This window comes from Pararge aegeria, chromosome 8, assembly GCF_905163445.1.
Source record: "Pararge aegeria chromosome 8, ilParAegt1.1, whole genome shotgun sequence".
NCBI classification, from domain to species: Eukaryota; Metazoa; Arthropoda; class Insecta; order Lepidoptera; family Nymphalidae; genus Pararge; species Pararge aegeria.
The window spans coordinates 3,808,568-3,831,485 of record NC_053187.1 but is presented as its reverse complement, the minus strand read 5'-3'; the positions used below and the strand labels follow the sequence as shown (position 1 = coordinate 3,831,485).

The window sequence follows — 22,918 nt, the reverse complement described above, 5'->3', positions numbered from 1 at the left end:
ATTGGTTAAAAAGTATTTTTTTTATAAACAACAAGCGTAAAATATAATATGAATTGATTCTTTATATCATCGCTTTTCCGCTCTATATTTTTATGTCCTATTTTATGTAATACGTAATTTTTCACAATCATATTCGTGCATTGCAATTCGTTTTGTAAAGTTTTTCCCACGGCATGCATACGTTCACTTTGAATAAAGCACAGTTTACACATACCGAGTTGTTTGCCAAGATGTCAAGTAGACAGGTAATTTGAACTCTACAGTTAACACTCGGTCAAGGTGATTGTTGAGTTGAAGAGCTAGTAACTCGGTACGTTATACCTTATTTGCGTATGCAGAACTTTATTTTAGTTCCATGGTGTTTATAATGTCATAGCCAACGGGTAAACAGAGTGATGTAATTGTAAAGAAGCTCAATTTCACTGTAAAGATTACTTTTCGTGGATTTTATGTTACCATAAAGTAGCATAGCACACAATTTAACCATGTGAATTTTAACTTCCAATAAGAGGAAGTTAGTTGTTCATTATAGATAACTCTTTGCAAAGCCGTCTAGCTGCCCAAAAAGAGAACCGTTATAAATTGGTTTTTTATTCTCTTATTCCTGCTAGACAGATTATTATTATTATTTAAAGAAGTGTGTTTGATTTAACCCATTATTGAATGATGACGTGATATTGTTACCTAAACATATTTTATAGTTAGGTTTTGAATGATTATTCGGCCCTGCAACTTGCTTAATGTAAGCATGGCTTAAGATTTAGTAAGTACGGCAATAATCAAAAAATAACGGTTTATATCGCCCTGGTACATCGTATTTTGGCACAGGGCATTTAAAACTTTTTTATACATAAGTTCATTTTCAAAAGAACTGTAATCGTGATATTTGTGGCCTTTTTGAGGATTTTGGAACATTGACCCTACTACGATCAAGCCTTTTTGGGTAATGACCTACATGAAATATTGTCAAATTCACAAAATGATTATATCAGCATAACTGTTGCCTTTTAACTTCAACCGCATACATACAATTTTAAATACGTGATGTGATTCTATACATAGTTATACCTCCTTATTTTGCATCCTTAAGGGTTGTTATAAAATGAACACTATGTAGTATTTTATTAAAAGCTATGCAAATTTAAAACTTTTGCTTTAAAAACATAGTACTATCTATCTATCTATATATATATAGAAGAGAAAGTGTGTGGGTGTGGTCCGTATAGGCTCCGAAACGGCTGGACCGATTACAATGAAACTTTCAGGGAATCTCCGGATTGACCTGGCGAGTAATCCTGTTAAGAGTTTATAAATTACATAAAAAAAAATTATCTCTTTAAAATATTGATTTAAGACACCAACCAACCACTTTTTGTCGATTACCCCAATGGCTCGTTTTTTTAATTGAATCTTAGACCCCAATCGAATTATATCTAGAAAACCTGGCTGTCCTTATGAGAAGGGTGCAAGTGAATAATTTAGTCGTAGATATTACCACACGCATCAAATTATTTAAATTTGAGTAACCGTAAAACTGTTCAGTAACATAAGTGCCCTATTCATAATCTCCGATTTTCCTCAAAAGTCGCCCTTATATTACACTAATACGATTCAAAATGCTTTGAAAGCTAATAAGATTGACTTGGCAACATCTGTAAGTGCTTACATGAACGAGCGCAATAATAGGAAACGACCAAAAGTTGAACGATACAATCGTTGTGTGGTTTATTGGCCTTTTTATGACGAGTTACAATTCGCTTGGTTTTGTATAGCAAGTTGAAAAGGGGTTGAAATTAAGAGTTTTCATCATCATCATCATCACTTAAACCGATTGAAGTCCACTGCTGGACATAGGTCTTCTGTAAGGAGTTCAAAATTCCACGGTCCTGGGCCGCTTGGACGTTTCAGAGTGGCCAACGACTCGTTTGATGTCGTCTTTCCTCCTCGTTGGGGGCCGACCAACGCTGCGTTGACCAGTGCGGGGTCGCCATTCTAGCACCTTGGAACCCCAACATACTCGTACATCGGTTCTCCGAACTATGTGCCCCGTCCATTTCCACTTCAGCTTTGCGACTTGCTTCTACGGCTTTCCTAATTTCCGATTTGATCAAGTAGAGATACGCCCAACATAGCTCTCTCCATCGCCCGCTGAGTGACTCTGAGCTAAAATACATCTTAAATTAACATGGGTAACGTTTAATCAGAGTTATGCGATGTAGCTAAGTAATGAGCGAGGTCAAAGCTAGGCTACGAAACTATAAAGCCGCTAACACTAAATGTAAGTTGTGCATCGCTCCTTTTTACTGACCTGGTTGGTGCATTGGTGTCCCTTGGGCAGTACGGAGGTTATGTGGGACCCCCGCCCCGCCTCTCAGGGGGTTTATTACCAAATATTGGATAAAAGCAGGCGTTACTTTGCGGAAATTTGCTATACTAAATTAATAAGTAATTATAAATTACACCATACAGATTCTGCAGCTGTTCGCGGAGTAGGTATAGCAAATTAAGCTTAATTTTCTTTAGGGTTTATTACCATCCATTTTCTCAGTTTTATATGGCATAATTTGACATCCCTAAAACAAGGGTTATATTTCTGAAAGCGTCAAAAGTTCTGGTAGTACACCTAACCTAACCTAACCAATTAAGCGTTCCAATACATATTAGTTTATATGTTCGATAAAAAGCGTGAAGATCACAATATAGAACTGACTAACTGTAGTTTGAAATGCTAACCTCAGCATTATTGGCAACAATTTTATAAGGTTTCATATTTTATGACGAAATTGCTGTGACTTAATTAAAATATCTAATACACTATCAAGCAGGGCTAAAATAAAACAGGTACTACCTACGGGCACAACCCGACAGCATCAGGTGTTCGATATAAATAGTTCGTCTAACTTGCACCTACGCGCTGTACTAGATTTTACTTGACTATTCAGCTATAAAGTGTAAAATGTTTAACACTTAAACCAAATTCCAAGAACGCAATAAAACAAAAACACTACTGCCCACTACTGCACGAATTTCTCAATCAAAATGATGCGCCATAACTGTTATTTAACTTTTTTTTAAATCTTTTTTTAAAAAACCCCATACATCTGCATTTGTTTAGATATTTTAAAGTTAAAATGGTACATACATAAAAAGTCCTTAAAATAAGAGTATTTTTTGAGCACACTGCTCATAAGTGTAACATAAGTAAGTAAAATCACTGAAGTTGTTCTAGAGAACATATTATCTAGTCACATTTCTTTTGTTTTGTGCAAATATTTTTACCTCCTCGTATTTTATGCTGAGCAAAATGAAATACTTAACCATTACAATACAGAGTAAGCTTTATTTGTGAGAACCAGACAAATCTGTACTGTGTAAAAATATAGTTCTGCTAGCGGGCTGTGATTCAAGCAAATCCGTCAGGAATCTTAGGAAGGTAACCTCCAAAATAGTCGACTCGACTCGAAAGACTCGAGTGAGTGAAGAGCTTTTGACCAAAACGACTTTTCGCTAAAATAGAACTAAACTAAATTAACGTTTCTACTAACAAAGAACAAGGTAATGCCTAAATAAGTAACGCTGAGGAGATTCCTAGGCATACATCAACTGTTCACCAATGGTTATAACCTAAAATTCGTTTTTTTCCTACGAGTATAGACGTCGTCTTAGTCATTAGACATTCGATTTAGGTTTTGTGAAAACGGGCATAAGAGTCCGAAACGTAAATATTGCCTTTGACTCATGGTATCTAAAAGAGTTAATGATTGATGTATCTATGTAAAGTCTATTAAATGAGTTTTTTATTGAAAGTAGCTCACATATATAATAACGTGAGAATGTATGTCATCCTTGAAACTTTCTTAACGAAAGGGAGCTTTATAAGTGGGGCACGAGGTTTCTCTCATATGTTTACTGTAGTACATCTAGCTAGTACATCAGGCTTCCAAGATTAATACTCGTAGCTTAAGTTTCATCCTAACTTATATTATAAAAGCAAAGGTGTTTGTTTGTCCATCCTTTACGTCCTTACTACACTACAAATCAACTAGGTTTTTGCCAAAGAGTTATTTGAAAGGCTGGAGAGTAACATAAAAAATCACATACTACGGGATTTGTGAAAACCGTAATAAACGCGAAAGAAGAACGCGGACAACTGCTAGTCGTAGTTTGAAATGAAACTTTGCTGCGCTCTCAGATAGGTCACAGCGCCACGAAAGGAAGAATGGTCAAGTCCATCGTGGATTATGGAACTCCCAGTAATCTTATCCAAAGAATTAATTCCGCCAATCAAAGAGCCAGTGGTGCCTCGTTGTGGTGGTTTTGAAGATTTTCAAGATTTAAAGTTTCATTTTAGTACGTAGTTTGTATAAATTCAATTTGTGTAATAAAGTTAGTGTAAATTGTCCTGTAACAATAAAAAGAAAATAAATAAATAATAGTAGTAGAAATATGCTACATTATGTAGATACCATAAGATTTTCTGGGAAGAGAGAAAGCCTTTGCCCAGTGTGCCGTGAGTTTTGTCTCAAGACTCATATGCGGAAATTACGCCTTTTGTTACTTGTCGTACGAGAAAAAACTGTTTTTTCCTCGAAGCTGGAATATTAGGATTACCAATTTTTCTTCAGTAGTTCTAGTTTTTTCTTCTTACTTTCAGTTTCAGGTGCTTTAAAATTAAAAAGCTCTATTTTCAAATTTTGATTGGAAAACGGTGTAGTAGAAAGGGGACAAATTTATAAAATAAAAAAGAAGTCTTGGGCCAGTTTAAGCATATGATCGTCCTGCCGTCTTTTGATCTGACCGTAATAATAACGCTAAAGTTTATCAGCTAGCTTTCCGACAATAGAGGCCGGAAGGCAACTACCTCATATTTTCAATAAATATCCAGTAAACCTATTAAAGCTGTATTGCCACTGTTATGCATGTTGAATAAACATCAATATCATAATGTCACTGCATTCGGCATTGCATTGTGCTCGCTACTGTAGTGTACGCCAGGCATCGCAAACTTATGGCATGCGAATGAAAATATTTTTACGAGCATTTTTATCCTACTTCTATATTTCCCTTTCTATAAAATTTTGTCCTGTCATGTGAGTGTTTGGTAAGTCATAAATGAAGCGTCCTTAATGCGATCTCCTCAAGACAAAAAAAGTCGCAAAAACTCTTATTATTTATTGGAAATAAGCTTTGCATACTTCAGGGTTTTACTGAAATTTCTGTCTTGAAGTTAACCGTTTTGCTTGGGTCTAGTCTATTTTAAAGTGCTCTAACATTTTGTCTGAACGACGTGTCAGCTTGATATAAAATTTTAAAGTGCTTACATGATTAATGTGACATGACTAAACTTCGTCTTCAGCATTCGGTCCTTATTACGTTAGTAGTAGAATGTTTACCAGCCCTGACAGGCTTTGTGCAGTAGGTATATAGCTGCAGTTAATCCCCGGAGCTGGGCGTAACTGACGCAGTTTCCGGTTGAATGTCAAGTTCAAAGATTTACGGACCTTGCTGATGCTTTGTTTGATTGTTATGATTGGATAAAATATTAACAATGTATTGCTCGCTTTTAAATTCGATTATGAAAATATAGCTGATTAAAAAGCCATAATATAAAAGGAGAAATATGGACCTACAAAACATTGATTCATAGACTGTTTTCGAAATAAAGACAAAAATTAAAATTAAAGTTCGTTTGTTACAAATATGCCGACTTTATAAGCATATTCGAACCCTCAAGTCTGTCTAATTATAAAATCTCTTGCACCGCACCGGTAGGAACCAGCAAGTAACTCAGCAGTTGCTCTTTTTTAACAACAAAAAGTTTACGACCCCTGGCAAACTTTATAATGCCAATAAGTCACAAATACACGTAAGTCCAGCGTAACTTCCGTCTGAATGTCAAGTACAAAATGATTTACGAACGCCCTGCGACTTAATCCATTGTTTAGTTTCGGTTCAGTGTTATGATCGAGCCAAATTTATTACTAGCTTATGTTGGTGGCGTTTAATGCTGTAGTTTGTTTTTTCTTAAATATACATTTCTGAGAAAGTTTCATTGTGTTCACATTACCGTCTACGCACTAAGCTAAACATTTACGCGTTTTTAGGAAAAAGAAAAATAGACTATACCAGGGGTTCCCAACCTTTAAAAAAAACAAAAGCGTTGCACTTACAAGTTAAGAAATTAGTCACGTCGCCCACGCCCTAACATAGCTAGTTAAAATAGATAATTACTTGAAAAACATTCATGTTCATCACACAAACATTTCCCAGTTGTGTGAATCGTGGTCTTAGAAAACAGGGTCGCTGCCCACTGCGCCAATCGGCCGATCGTGAAGTGTATTACGATCAAATTTGTCGCTGCGGCAGCGTTGAAAGCTAGGCTGGTCAGAGAATAGCACCGCTGACAGCTAACGTTTCTAGGAATCTTTGTGTGGCTGTCACGCCCGATCTCGGAAACTTATCGCCGGCCTCGCGACATTATCTGCGAATTTACAACAAGACACCTTCTACTAAACGGCGCAATGAAATATGCCACTTGCTATACAGTTAAGAGCTTCCTGCTACCTACGTAACTTTAAATTTTGTAAAACTAATTATTCATATCTATAAAGTGCCCTATTTAGGTATTAGTTTTCAAATACCGTATTAGGGTTCTATATAAACACTAAATTTCGTATAGCTACGAAATTTAGAGTGTCAAAAATCTTCACAAAGAATCCCAATACTAAATTAGTTATTTATTATAATCTTATCTTATTAGTGGATCTATTATAACATCTGTCACCTTTTTTATTTTCATGGCGACATTGAATCCATCGTTTGTGTTTATTTTCAAAATAGGTTATATCAACTTTTTGTCGATCGCCATGGCCCTTTAGCGTGACAGCTCAACATTTCAAGTAAATAATAAATCTTCCAAAGCTTTTATCATCAGCAATCAGCCTAGAAAGCACCGATTACTTTCTCTGAACATCTTTATGGTGTGGTGTAGGCAAAAAGTGAAGAATGTTCTACCGTAGCTAGAAACTAGGCAACGTCTAGTCACATTAACATTATTTTGTGTATTAAAGTATTACAAGTATTTTTAGTTGCCCGGTATTACATATCGACAAAATATACAAAATGCTTTACGAGTACATGTTTCTATATATTCAAATTCATAAAAGGCTTACTGAATAAACTCGATCTAAAATTATACATACAATGTTAATAAACAATTCTTAAAGTAATTTTACCACGCTAGATGTCCATATTAGAATTAAATTCTTTAATTATATTAATAAACTGTACTTAACCTCATAGTCTTCTATGAGAGAAGTGAACGGTTTCGAAGCACAGTTGCAATACGGCTGTATCTATTCGATTCCTACATAAAAATCATTTTCGACTGCAGCATCAAGCTAAGGCAGCGGCCTGTTCAGCCTAATTAAAATAAGTTAGAAATTAGTAAAAGGCTGCCTGGTCTCCGGGAGTCAGAAAAAAAAGATTTTTTATTTTTATTTTTGAGGCTCTTATTCCATGGCGCCTTATTTGTAAGTTACAATGTGTTTAGTATTTTATTTTGAACAAATAAATGATATATATATGTTACTACACTATTATGTTTACCTGGATTTAGCTATTTTTATAAACTCTTTATACCATACAAAGATCTCGTATTATATGCTTGAATGAAATGTAAAAATGTGCTCTAAAGTGGGAAATCTTACCTCGTCTTTAAGATGCCAATGATTAGTTTGGATTTACCGTTAGAATACTATTAACCAACATAACACCAGAATTAGGAGACAAAGATATTGGAAGGGCCCTAGGGTCTGTACAATTCTACACCCATTATTCACTTCCCGAAGCTCTACGGTTTTCCAGCACCAAATAAGCTATGTTTCCGGGAAGATACGATCGGTGATGTAAAAACACAACACACAACGCAAATGTTACACAATACCTGAATTGGCAGTGATGCCGTTATAATAGGCGGCAATAGGCGGCTCCAGTGTGGCACGACCTTAATTCCCAAAATGGAGTACCGCAATTTGATGGCGAGCACGCGATGCCGAAAAACGCTTCTAATTTGCATGTGCTATAACAACTGTGAATCATATAATATTTTATATATGAATATAATAATAATAAAAATCATTTATTCACACGATTATTAAATTGTGACAGAAATCATAGCTTAGTACTAAGTATGGTTGAATCACTGGTACCTAAACTGAGTAAAAACTCGTACTATAGATATCAGTGCTCTCCCCTATATAATTATTTTTGATACAACGACATGAGACTACGACAAGTATATTTTATTTTGGATATAGATTTAGCTAACATGCATGCAAAATGCAAAAATATTAAAGAAAAGTAATTAAAATGTATATACATGTTTAAGGCCACGTATGAAGAGCATACACAGATGTTTGATCTACGCAGTGGCACACACATATAAGACTACATTATCACAAGCTGTAACAACCGCAATGTGTTAGCGTGGTGGACTGCGGCCGAAATCCTTCTCATTGTGAGAAGAGACCCGTGCCCCGTAGTGGGTAATGAGTTGATATGATGATGATAACTAGATGTTATCATCATCGTCATCATCATCACATCTACCTATTACCGGCCCACTATGGAGCATGGGTCTCCTCCTCCTACAATGAGGAGGGGTTAAGGCCTGGTGAACTACACCACGCTGGCCCAGTGCGGATTGGTGGACTCCACACACCTTTGAGATCATTAAGTAGAACTCTCTCAAGCATGCAGGTTCCCTCACGATTTTTTCCTTCACTGTTGAAGCAAGTGATATTTTAATTACTTAAAACGCATATAACATAGAAAAGTTCGAGGTGTGAAGTTGAGCTCCTACCCAATGCGCTATCCCTACCCCTGTTATAGTGTCATTTATTACAACCCGATTCTTTTTGGTTTTATTAAATCTTTCGAGAAACTTAGTCTTTCTGGTATATGAAATATTATATGCAAGCAATCTCTATGCAAATTTTCCCCAGATCGGTTTAGCATCGGCCCCGGAATGGTTTGAATGGAATAGGTGCTTTCTCGGGATAAAAATAGATATTATGTCCAATGATTATAGGATAGTAATATTTATTTCCATTTCCGGGATGCAATTATGCGATTTAGAACATACAAAATGTGCTAAATTTCATCAAGAACAGAAGAAAAAAGCAGACCCATTTTTACATTTATCATATTAGCAATAAAACTGATATCGTGGATGTGTTCGGTTACTTTATCATCTACAGACTACAGCCCATAATAATGTCCCATAGCTGGTAACAGGCCGCCTCTTCGACAAGAGTGAGAGAGAGAGAAGCACGGGGTGGGAAATCTTTAGTCTTTAAAGTCAAGCTGTCACTAAGAATTTCAAGACTGGAAAACGATACATCTCACATCTTTTGTTACGATCTGAGAACTGAATCCAGGATCTTCTGATCCATTTTCCGACATACTAAATAGTAGACCTGCAAGGTTATAATTATGCTTCACGGAATTTTTTAAACCAAGTCCCATAATAAGATGCCGTATTATATTAATGGGAATTCCTGACATAACGCAAATCATTTCAAGGCTTCGATAGTGGTACACGGAATAGAATTCAATCCAATCCAATTAAGAGCAACTACTTACTTATGAAACAAACAATCGCAAAATGAAATAATTTTAAACTTGTCCCGGTATAGTGGAATGTTGAATTCAACTTAAATGGTCTCACTTTATATTTCCCGTTTATCATTATTGTAATAATTCATTGCTCCGAATCATTGTCACTAACTATGGGCATAATAAGAAAGCTCAGTGCCACTAAGACCCCAACCTTGAAACTTCTCTCTAATCGAATCAGAAGTGGGCAAATCCGTAAAAGAATCTGATTTATCTACACAACTCGAAGTGTAAATATAGAAAGCAAAGCAATACAATGTAGTATTGGGTAGTCGTACTTTCTTTTTCATAATCTTTATTGTAATAATTCATGGCTCCAAAATATGGCCGCTAATTATGAACATCATTAGATAGTTTAGAGTCAAAAAGCGGCCAAAGAACACAGCTTGAACCTTCTGTAAATCATACAGTCAGAAGTAGACAGATTCTTAGAAGAGCCTGTGTTTCCGGAACTACTGAAAAAGTTTGTAGTGTAGTCGAGTATTACTATGGAATGTTTATGTTCCTACTTAATTCTTCGAACCTGTCTTTATTGTTATACCTTATGACTCTGAAGCATCGGCACTAACTATAGCCCTTACCATGAAACGGTGATAGCCTAGTGCTAGGCTTTCCTTTCGTGGAGACCGAGTTCGCCCACTGACATTTCGGAGCTATGTGCGTTTTAATTTAAGCAATTTAAATATCACTTGCTGTACGGGAGCTATGGTGATACGCTCGACCGTAACAATAGGAAGATCTTCCTCCGAGCGGGTGATCGTGCTCGGGGACCGAGGTCCGAACATTCATTTTTGGAAGTTGTATATATAGGCATTGTTAGTGAACACTTCGCTAGCGCGATGCAGGATTTTTGTAGCGCCATCTAGTTATGTAATGTGGAGACCGCTATACTTGCTTTAACGGTGAAGGTAAATATTGTGTGGAAACCTGCATGCCTGAGAGCTCTCCATAATGTTCTCAACGGCGTTGGATGTCAATTAATCCGCACTTGGCCAGCGTGGTAGACTACGGTCTAAGCCCTTATAACTCTGAGAGGAGACCCGTGCCCTGTAGTTGGCCGGTAATGGCTTGATGATGATGATGGCCCTTACAAGATAGCTCAGAGTTATTCACCAAGTGGTGGAGCGAGTTCTAGACATCCTCACGTGGTCGTATCGGAAATGGGAAGGTCCGTTGAAGAAAGAACCAGAGTTATCAATATGGATCGATTAGTTAAAAAGCAAGAGTAGAAATGGATGAAGTTTTTTTTTACTTTATCTCAATAGTACTGACATCGCACCCGACCCGTAAAATCATAACGTGTAACACTAAAATTACAAGCGTTACAAGATTATATAGTGTGGAAATGCATAAAAAACCTTAACTGTGACGGTCGAGAAAATAAAGACGAATAATCGTTATAGTAGTGGTAAACTTCGAGATAATATTATTAAAGTGGAGCGTGTGTTTCGGGCTTCTATTTAGCATCATCATGATCAATGTGCGTTTTTTTACCTTCTATGCCGGGATCTGTACTTCAACTATTTCTCTTTTCTCTACTATTTCATAAGCAATTCAGATCTTTTATTGAGCTGATTTCTGCACGTAAACTTGTTCATCTACTTTTTCTCTTCTGGACTTTTGGTGCTTGAATACATAAGTCACTTGTACTCCAGTTGCTTCTCTATGCAAGGCCGTGCCAGAAACCTGACGTCTAGGCTTCTGACGATTTTATTAGATTACGCAGCACAAACCAAAATGGTACAAAACTGCATTAACCGTGTCTTGACGTTGTTTGTGATTATTTCGATTAAAAAATCAATTAATAAACCCCAAAAGTCGAACTTTTAATTACGTTTTTACGCACCAGCACTCAAGCGTTTTAAGTTCAGGCTTCACTAACCCAGATAGAAACTTGTTTTATTTTTAAAATACATCGTTTAACACAGTTCCGAACTGTTGGCCTACACTAAGTGTAAGATGACCCATTAAATAATATGCAAGAGCTACTCGTTCATAAACGTACGAATGAGAAACGTAGACGCAATATAAATTAATCCCTTAGTCGGCTACCACCTAATATGCATCAACACTTGATATCTTGCAACTTTGGACAAGTGCTTTCATCTCTGGGATCAAATTAAAAGGTATGTAGATAAAATGAGCCATACTAAGATTTACATTGGTTACAAAATCTAACAAAAAATTCGATGCTGCAGCTGATGAATTTCTACTTAACAATCACCCAAAGTTTAAAAAACACGACTTTAAAACAATGCGGGCTACAATGGAATATTTTATTTAAATAATTTGATAATAAACGCGCATTTCCACTTCAAGCAAAATCTCTTCCCGAAGAAGTAAATCAACAAAAGTTATGTAACACGATTCAGACGCCATGGTACCGTGCTGTACTGAAGTCTACAACATGCGCGTTTACCTTTTAACTTGAGAATTTAATTGCAAGCGGTTTTCAATCTTTATGAGCTTAGCAAAAAGGTTCTTTTCCATTGATGAAAATATGCAAAGGGATGCAAAGTGAGCTAAAATATCCGATTATGGAAATGTGCTCTCGGTTATTTGAGACACTGAAATTATGTCGCTTTATATAATTATTCGCCTTCCGCTATAATGTTTTAAATTCAATTTGAATACTATATATGGCTTTATTTGGTTAGTTTAACGTTTGTTCAATTATTTCCTCTTTAGTTTGATAATAGGTTATTTTTATTCAACAATCTAAATGTTTTTATGGATAATGCTGAGCAAGCCTTTTAATAATTTTTTCGCGACTAATTACTCTTTTAATATCGCAATCGTAAAATGGCTGTTGCATATATAATCTGCACCATTATTTTTTTTTTTTACCGGTCGGTTCTTTGTAAGCCACTGCCAAAATTTTGTTTATAATATACACAGAATATAATATATATTGGACTCTACTTCTTCTTCTTTTTTTTGCTTTTTTGGCTTTTAGGTGTGCCAAATCTGTAGATTCTACTTAAAAGAAGCTTAAAGTTGTATTTTTTATTTGATTGACATACTATTGATGTCTTTTATTAATATTAGTGCGCATTTCAGTTTTTATCGTTCGTTACTTTTATTGCAAGGTTAGTTTAGGTGGATCCATTATCATCCTAAAAAGAGATATCCATATCGTTTACATTATTCTACTAGTTAAGCCACTACTACTAATTTTAGTTAAGCTACTAATTTAATTTGATACCCATATTGAGCAAGTTGTGGAAAAAAATGGTGGCCGCCATCTTGGACACACACACACACATACACACACAGTCAGACTCATAACATACTGTCGTTTTTGTGTCGGGGTTTAAAAACCGAATAAACTAGAAAATTCGCTTGGCGGCACGTCTTTGGTATGGTGGTAACTAGCTACATCCGAAGTCCCTCCAGGCCAGACCAAAAAGCAAATTAAAAATTATAAAGTCTCAATTTGTGCTCGCCGGGGATAGAACCTCCCACTTTTGAGCTGGTCAGTTTTCCAATTGGTTTAATTACAGTAGTTTACTGTTTATTTACAATCCAAAGACTAATGACAAAGCCCTAACGAAGTTGTTGGCAAGTCCTAAAAACGTAAGACGCAGTTGACGGAAATTATTAAACCAATTATCTTTTATTACTTAACTTTGATATAAAGTCGCGTTTGTAATTACTATGGGCTTAATGCGTGGACTATCGTTTGTCTATGATAGTAATTATATGCAAACAAATGCGTAAATAGCACAGAACGGCTATAATTGGCCTACTAGGACCTAAAGGTTCTCGCTCACTTATCTCACTGTGGTAGATATGTAATGAAAGATAAACATAACATCCCAACTAGTACAATTAGAATTTTAACTCTACTAGCGTTTTGAACTAAAAAAATACTAAAAGTGAAGAGCGCTGTAACCGTTACATAGCAGTAACTTTAGAACCTTCCTTATAAACAATTATATTAAACTGTTTAATTGATTACCTCGTTGTTCTTAAAGCAGTTAGGATGTTCGACTTATCATTATACTTCTTCGTCTTAAACGTTACAGTTTTGATAAACTGGTCGGGGTTGTAATCTGGGTGTTGTGGCTCGCTTTACAATCCGTCGCCACTCTTCCCGACGATTAGGATTATAAGGTGCTCTAAAATTCCCGAGTCCCGAATTTTTGAGTTTTTGTTATGTCCAGTCCATAGTTAAAATTTGGGCCCTATCCCCTAACGTGCATTGGATAGCACAGTTATTTCATTCTCGGTTATTATCGCTGTTAAAAAATAGTTTTAATTCTTACTAACCTAATCCAAAATCGAATAAAAAGGCTTAGAGTTAACCATTTTGATGGCCAGATTACAAGGCGTTGTAGTGACAGAGGTCCATAGCAGATGTAATATAACCGTAGAAGTAGTTATACTGAATGAAAACCTAAAGCGATTCATATGGAAGATTTAAAACAAATTACTCGGTAGTCTGATATTATCTACACATCGTTGTTTCGACAGTGCTTGTAAATAAGGGCCACTTGAATTTAATTAATTTTAGATTTTTTTTAAGTACAGTGAATAGTGGGTGGGCAACCTTAGTGTTTCATTATGCTGAAACTGTCATGTCAAGGGCCGATGGCAATCACTTTAGTCTCGCATTGTCTATTTGTAAAAGATTTCGCGGTGTACATTAACGAGAAGGACTTTACGAAAACAGTAGAAGGTAAATTTTGTAACACCATTAAAGAGCATGGTCAAATGGATTGCTTTGTATTTTGAATTACCGTAGAAGTGGATAAAGTGATTGTGGCAATCTGAATCACGGGGATGGCATACATTGGTACCGGTAAATATGCCCTCAGAGAAACTCAGCGGCTGATTGAGAGAGCTAGGCTTCGAGTATCTTTACGTGAGCTGGAAATGATAGAAGAAGTAGCATTACTGACATTGGTCGAGAAGTTTTAAAGCAGAAGTGGTTACGGGCGGTACTTATAGCTCATTGAACTAGGAAACCAAAAGTAACAGACATATCTCAATGTATCTGATATGGCAAAACGTGGGGCATATATATGCCTGGGAGAACTAATGGACGTTAGGATCTGAAGAGGCTGGAGTTAGACCTTTAATTAGGTGGATCATCACCATCATCATATCAACTGATTGACGTCCATTGTTGGACGTAGGTCTGTTTCAAATCTATATAAGCTGATTAATTGCCTTCCAAAGGTCAGTTTTTATTCGCCAAATCACTTTAGGTACCTGAGGAATAAATATTACGTTATGTTTTACAAGAAATCTGCCAATTCAATGTATGTGTTACTAAAAAGTAATGCTCAAGTAACTACAGTCTTTTCATGGAATATACACTGACGGCCGACTGGCGCAGTGGGCAGTGACACTGCTTTCTGAGGCCAAGGCCGGGGGTTCGATTCCTACTACTGGAAAATGTTTGTGTGATGAGCATGATTGTTTTTCAGTATCTGGGTGTTTATATGAATATTCTAAGTATTTATGATTATTATATATGAAAATATTAATCAGCCATCTTAGTACACATAACACAAGTTACGCTTAGTTTGGGGCTAGATGGCGATGTGTGTATTGTCGTAGTATATTTATTTTTATTTATTTTTATAATATCTTAGGGTTAATATTTTTAAGTGCTTAGGTAAAAACAAACAAACCTCAATAAACACAATAACAGCTTAGAAGATAGAATGTGCCATATCGAAAGCAGTGTTACATAATTCACCGCGTTAGCAAATAAATTGTAGCCATATAGTTTATTGATTCAGGTGTCCCCGGTAATACTGACAAATGAAATAATAACTTCTCAGCGTCCAGTGTCCACCTCCAAGGATTACGTAACCGGGCGAAACGTCCGTCTTGTTTCGTTCTTGGATAATAAATAGCGCGAATTGTGTACGCAAATTGGTTTCGTAGACAACAGAGATTTTTATGCTATAGACAAACATAAGGCATACTTTGATAATGTATAATAACAAGAAGTCTTTCTTTTGTGATTGACTTACAGACTTGTAACACGCACTCAGCCAGCGTGGTGGACTACGGCCTTAAGTCGCATTTTCAGAGGACTCTTTATTATTCCGTGAGAAGAGGGTGTTTGGAAATATTAAATACAAGTAAATTCTGTAAATTTTCCACAGTTAGCGGGCCGATGGAAGATTATGTATTCGCATCAAAATACTCAAGAACTGTTTATTCAGATTTTTTGCGCCTATATCCACGTAGAGTTTTATTTTTATTCATTTTAATCATGTGTGATTAGGAAATTTCACCACCACAAAGAGCAACCACGGCAAAGAGTAACTATTTCAGTTTCCCGAAAACTAATACGCCGGAAAGTTTAGTTTTCCAGAGAAGGTTGACATAAAGAGTGGAAGTATTTTTAGATACATCAAGATGTGACATCTACGAGTATAGAGAATATAAACGAGAAAGTGTGTGGGTATGTTCCATATAGGCTCCGAAACGGCTGGACCGATTTCAATGAACTTTGACGATTGGAGCACTCTATTTTGAACTTGCAAACTGTCAAATACAGCTTTTATTTACTATGATGATAATTGATATTCTATTGTTGGGTGTACATGGGTGTAGATAATGATCTTCAACCCGCTCGAGAAGAGAATATAAGAGAATGAATACGGAGAGAAATGAATGATTTAATATATTATGAGACTTAAATTAAAAATTTAATGATGTAAGTTTATTGTTTAAATAAAATAAAGCAAAATCTAGCCCGGCTAAGCGGGCTGGGTACGCTAGTTTTCTATAAAAAATGAAGGCAATTAGTAGTTATAAGTAGAACGTTTTGTGGCAGAGCTCGTCCGGGGAATTACCTACTATCCCTATGCTTTTTAATTACAATTACAAGCAAAGGAGGCTTAACACCTAGGTCTTAAATTGATGGACACAGGGCGGCATGTTACAGGATACGCTCTTGGCATGGCCTGTGAAGTGTTGCTCTATTTATAGGGGATTATTTTCCATTAACCATCATCAGGTGGCCCATCTGCTTAGTCAATTATTACTATTTTTTTTTAAAAGTACACCAGTGAAGCTTTTCAATTTCGTTGATTTAATAGCGCTGTTAGAAACTACTTTGGGGGTTTTTATTCGGTTTCCAGCAATGGATAGCCTAAGTGCAAAATTGCTGACAGGTTTAGCTAGCGGTTTCAGCAGTTCTTGCCAATAAAGCTCTCATGTTAATGAATTATCAACTCAATCGACAGTTATGTTACTATTTAGGTTAAACTGCTAATAATTACTCTTGACTTTTATGGGAAGCCCACTCTTATTTAAACACAGAATCAACGTTAAAAGTAAGACAAATCGCATACATAAAACTGTTTAAAGATTAAGTAATAATAATTATTTAAGGCAATAAAGCGAGCTAATGAAATCATTGTAAAATGTACATTTCTATTGGTATTTGCTAATAGCGCAAACTCAATAAAATAGGTAATCAACGTTTATATAAACACGTCAAATAATTGGCTCATAGTGCCAGTATGAAAACAGCTAGATCCCTATCGCATTTAAATGTGGTCGGATAACTTAAAACCCACTCTATAATTCAATTTCTCCATTCCACTTTTATGTAAGGGCAGGTGCTATTTCTAAATCGTGGTCGTTTTAACTAATGGTAATGGTAAACTTCTGGACACAAGCCTCTTGGTGGGATTTCCATAGTCAGCTGGTCACCATCACCATCATCAACATCATCGACATCATCATCAATCCAATAACGGCCCACTATAGGGGCACGGGTCTCTTCTCAGAATGAGAAGGGTTGAGGCCGTAGTCTACCACGCTGGCCAAGTGCGGATTGTTAGACCTTACACGCCCTTGAGAACGTTATGGAGAACTCAGGCATGCAGTTATCCTCGCGATGTTTTCGTTCACCGTTTAAAGCAGGTGATATTTAAATTGCTTAAATTGAAAACGCACATAACTCCGAAAAGTTAGTGGTGCGTGCCGGGGCTTGAACTCGGTGTATTGTCTGCCTTCCATCGGTTATCATCCAGTCTTAGGTCCCGTATAGGATCGACTTGCCCTCATCGAGTTGAATAGGTACTAAAATGCCATCCAATATTATTGCACAGCGGTATCTTATGAAATATTATATTATAATAATACAAGGATATTTACCTTTATTTCGCGCTATACGGTCGTTTGCCATTTTTGGCCAGCGCCTCCCTCCCTCCTCCCTCCTTCTGTTGACCAGCATACATAGTATACATCTCCTGACGTGGTGTCACCAAAAATTTTAATCACATTTTACAGAATTAAGAACATACAGGACCATTCAGACATTATTGCAAGTCACCAACCGCCTGTTTGAGAAACGCTACTAAAGTGGAGTGGTTTCTGATGCTTCATTATTGGTCGTGTACACGGTTTCTACAACGTGTAACAGAATTATGAAAAAATATTGAAGGATGCATAAGTATATTTCATGAGTAATCATCCTGTAAAATTATTAAATAAAAAAAAGCATGTTTATATTTCCAAAAAACTAATTCAAAACATTCTAAGTCTTATGACAACCCTATTGAATATAAAAGACCAACAAGCGTACCTTCCCTATGCGACGTGTGTCCAATAATCTGACAGGAGTCACATAATTAATTTTGCATGTGATGTTAGGGCTGTATCTGATAACTTTCAGCAAAAACTATGGCAGTGGTTTACTCAAAATCTTTTAGATTTTCGGTTTCACAGATAAATCTCAGAGACAGTACATAATGGACCTCTAAAGCCTGTAAAGTATTATTTCGGTTTTCATTTTTTTTTTACTAACGATAGGCCAGCGCTCGGCGACAATCATACCCATAAGAAAGCAATGATGAGGTCTAGGTTGGAGCACGCTTGCCTAGAAGAACCCTATTCACTCTGGCCTTGAAGGTACCCAAATTATACGTGGCAGGAAACACAGTTGCCGGGAGGGCGTTCCACATCTTAGCGGTGCGTATCAGAAATGTGGATAAAAAAGTTTAGTGCGGGTTGATGGAATATCAACCACATAAGGATACCATCGCTTTCGGTGTCTCGCTGTTCCGTGGTAGAATGGGGAAGGAGGAACAAGATTGTGAAGTTCCTGAGCACACTCACTGAAGTATATCCGTTAAAAAGCCGGTAAACAGGCAACATTGCTTCGGTGCGCAAACATTTAATAATATTAATAATCATTTAGTTTTCTAAAAAAAAAACAATGTAAACAGGTAACCAAAGCTAAACTATAAAATAAGCTAGAGGCCCTAATAACTAAACTGAGTATACACTCGTATGATATTTATCAGCGCTCTCCCCAGTTAACAGTTGAAATAAGACATAGGCTTTGTGCTTATAATTACAAAATTTCAAAGTACATAATAATTAATATCTATTCTATCTATTAATAGTAGTTGTGTGAGTATGTGAATGTGTGCACCTAACGTACACATACATAATGTGTATGTGTACGGTAGGTATTTAATTCTTGTATAGAAAGTAAATTTTCAGTCTTATCATAATCTAAATCTAGGAGCCACTTATTTATTTCTTTTTACAATTATGGGAACATAGTGAGCCAATAGAAAGAACCTTATTGCATTTATTGTACAAAACACTACCCAAGAAAGCAAAAAAATTGTTAGAGAACGGTAAAATTTGTTATTTATAAGTCGTATAGTAATCTTAATTCTGTGTCTTATTTATGTCTCATGTATTTAATTGTTCGTTACAGAGCATGCCGCCGCCCGCCTAAGTAATGAGCGGCCGCGGAGCGGGGGGGCAGCGCTGCCAGCTAATCCTGCAGCGTTGCCTCGCGATCCACCTCACCAAGCCGGGCAACGCGCCAGATGACTTCTGGATGTATGATTCTGGCTATCTACTATTCCAGGTCAGTTGCGATCTAAGTACCTTTGCCGCGCCATCTAGTGACGGCAGAAAAGAACACAGTTGTCACCAAACCCTCCTATTCCTGCGGGTTTCGCACGAGGTAATTAAGGGATAACGGAGAACAGTCAGAAGCCTTCTCCATGTTACTACTCCTACTCCTGCAATCTTAACCCTTTGGCTCACCTGGTGATAATGGGGAATCGCCGTGTGCCGTGTCGGGCCGTGTCGTGGCGTGTCTCTCGCCTTCTTAATTCTGTTTACAATGACCCCCAAATTGACTTATTTTATGGTAATATGTGTTCATATTACCATAAAATGTACGTGTCGCACGTGTACGTCGCAACTTAGTAGATAAACTGTTGCATGCTAGGTAAACTTAACACTTAGTTATAGTTTGCTGCGTTTTTGCTGGGTTCTATCATGTACCCTTGTTTATATAAGACCTGTTATTAGTCGTCAACCAATTTGTTAATTATTTAGTATCTACAACTGTTGGTCTTCCAATTAAAGAAAAATAAAATAAAATTGTTTCGTTAGGAGAGGCATTTAGTCTAGCATTAGACAGCTTAAGGTTATGCACATTATTTTTCCCTAACATGAACTATCTCGTGCGACTGCAGGTCATGAGATTCTGGTCTCATATATTCAGGTTTTTTTTTTAATTTTCTTGGTTGCTATTGTTACTTCTTATTTATCACAGCCTCAAGTATATAGTCGTTTGAGCTTCCATGCAAGACTCCACAATGTTGAATGAATGAATGAATATACTATTATTGCACACCACAAAAAAATATATGGGATAAATTTTATCCCAAGAAAATGAAGGGTTCCTGCTGTATTTTAAAATAAATGCCTATTTAGTCGTGGCCAATAGCTAGTTGTTATAAAATTTACATTGGAACTAAAGCATAAGCGAAATCACCGTTCCCCAACGAGATCGTTCACACGTTACGATATCATCAGTAAAATTAAAGACAAAAAAAAGGGAAAACGTTAATTATTTTACGACGAAGCATCATAAAGAGTAACTTGCGAAATCCAATTCTAAAATATACTTTATTACACTTTCGTTTTTCAATGCGTGTGAACTTATACACGCCGGACGTAACTAAACGTAAACACGACTCTCGTCGGTTTGCTGTTTGCCGGGGCTGTGCTGGCGACACATTTTTTATGGCAAACATCTACAACGGTGCCTTGGTAGTAAAATTTAACATTACCTAACCTACAAGGGGCTATAGAACATCCTTTAGCACCACATCTTTGATAGTATGTTGTATGTTTGATAGTGACGGCCGATTGGCGCAGTTTGCAGCAACCCTGCCTTCTGAGCTGGTGGGCCATGGTTTCGATTCCCACGACTGGAAAATGTTTGTGTGATGAGCATGAATGTTTTTCAATGTCTGGGTGATTATATTTATATTCTAATAATTTTATATTATTCATAAAAATATTCATCAGTCGTCTTAGTACCCATAACACAAGCTACGCTTACTTTGGGGCTAGATGGCGGTGTGTGTATTGTCGTAGTATATTTATGTGTAGTAATAACTTGCAACGGTAACTAGCTTGTTATAAAGAAATATGTAGCTTGGAAAAAAAACGAGACTGAAATTTGCTTGTAGAACCGTAAGAAGAAAAGCCAATAACGGAGAGAATGATGGTGAAACTAATATTACGCATGTCCAGATTTTAAGTTTAGTTAAAAAAAGCTGTTACACTATTCATACATATCAGCAACTTCATTCAAGTAATTTGATGATGATTTTTTTTTAATGAGAGTCAAAGGCGTTCTGACTGCGATTTCCAGTGACTCGCAGATTCAAAAGCTACCGGTTCCGAATTTTTTACATATGCATTAAAAAATGATAAAACTAATTCAAATACATAATAAAATTATTTATTACCCAAGATCTAGGGTTTCCTATCAAGATATATTTCCCGGAAAAGAGAAATCATGGCACGAATATACTATGTCACTTAACCCACAAGTCGCTCAGGCTAAGCAGTAATCGGATCGCTTTGTCTATGGGAGGTATTCTGGAAATGTTTATTCAGCGTCGACGCCGAGACGCCATCGTTGGCAGTCATAACTGCAGATAAGCGCCACGCGGTAAAGCTAATCAGTACCCCTAGTTAAATAAATATACGCTCGAAAACGTGCAATCGCTCTCGCGTATTGTAAAAAACCATCATACTAAAATGGATCTATTGTCACTTTGTTTATAGTCGCAAATTCTGTACTGCTGATTTTTATTTTACAAATGTTTTGCTTAAAAGGACACATTAAATTGAACTTGCTATAAACCCTAAAAACCAGACAAATCTGCATGGTCCAATGTAATACTTTTTTCAACTTTCAGAGTTCACTTTACAGTACAAGATTTCTAAAAATCTTAGTTAAATACGTAGTAAATTAATAATGATATACATCATGGAATTAGCAAAGTAACGTCTTTTATTCAACATTTCGCGGTCCGTTTGCTGTGAACAAAATTTTGCTTTACAACGACAATAAGTTCCATTTTACTTTGACGATACAACGTTTCGATACTCGAAAAGGAATCGACGATTGCGAGCGTAATTATCTCGTACTAAGGCTAGGTTTACGTTTAGGGCGCAGGCGCAGTAATATATATACAACGCGCAGGTGTTAGACCTGCGCGTTGTATATTCACTATCAAACTTTAAATACTGCAATTGCTTACATTTTGTAATACGTTTATCGGAAGCTATACGTGATTAATAACTTTGTTACTATTAATGGCATCACATTCACAACGTGTTCTTTTATTACAAGTAATTAAAAGTCATTATTATAATCATCTTTGTCTGTGTCACCATCAGCATCTTTAATATCACCACTAAAGCTATGCTGTTATATAAAACAATAGTTCAAAAACTGAAACCATTACAGAGTAATAAATTTTTTATAAAAATCTCAAACTTGGCTACATAAGAGCTGAAAACAAGTAAGGTACCTATAAGATGTTTTAAAAGTTAATTTTATAACAAAAAGGCAAAGTCGATGTCAAACGTTGAGGTGTCGGTTGGTTTAAAGTCGCCAATATCGTTTGAGTTTAATGTTATAGTAGAAATAGTTTCCACAAACTACATCTATTTATTATATAGGATAGTGATAATATAACCCCAAAATAATAATTATTATTGAACCCAAACATAGTAACGAGTAGCTTATTATTCTTAGAAATGTTTGGAAAGAGTTTGCTTGTTCTTACCTCATCATCATCATCATCATTTCAACCAATGGGTGTCCACTGCTGGACATAGGTATTTTGTAGGGAGTTTCGCAATCCTGGTCCTGGGCCGCTTGCCTCCAGCGGCTCTTAGCGACTCGCCTGATGTCATCTGTTTA

At 36.4% G+C, this 22,918-nt stretch overlaps 1 protein-coding gene across 1 annotated transcript in view; it reads left to right on the top strand.

The window, feature by feature from the left end:
• LOC120625902 (putative uncharacterized protein DDB_G0286901) overlaps positions 1-22,918 on the top strand; it is a 266,693-nt gene that overhangs the window by 54,836 nt on the left and 188,939 nt on the right. Inside the window, exon 2 of the mRNA XM_039893168.1 lies at positions 19,388-19,543. Within this exon, the coding sequence (XP_039749102.1) occupies positions 19,412-19,543 (132 nt within the window). The 5' untranslated portion in view covers positions 19,388-19,411. The remainder of the gene's footprint in view (positions 1-19,387; positions 19,544-22,918) is intronic.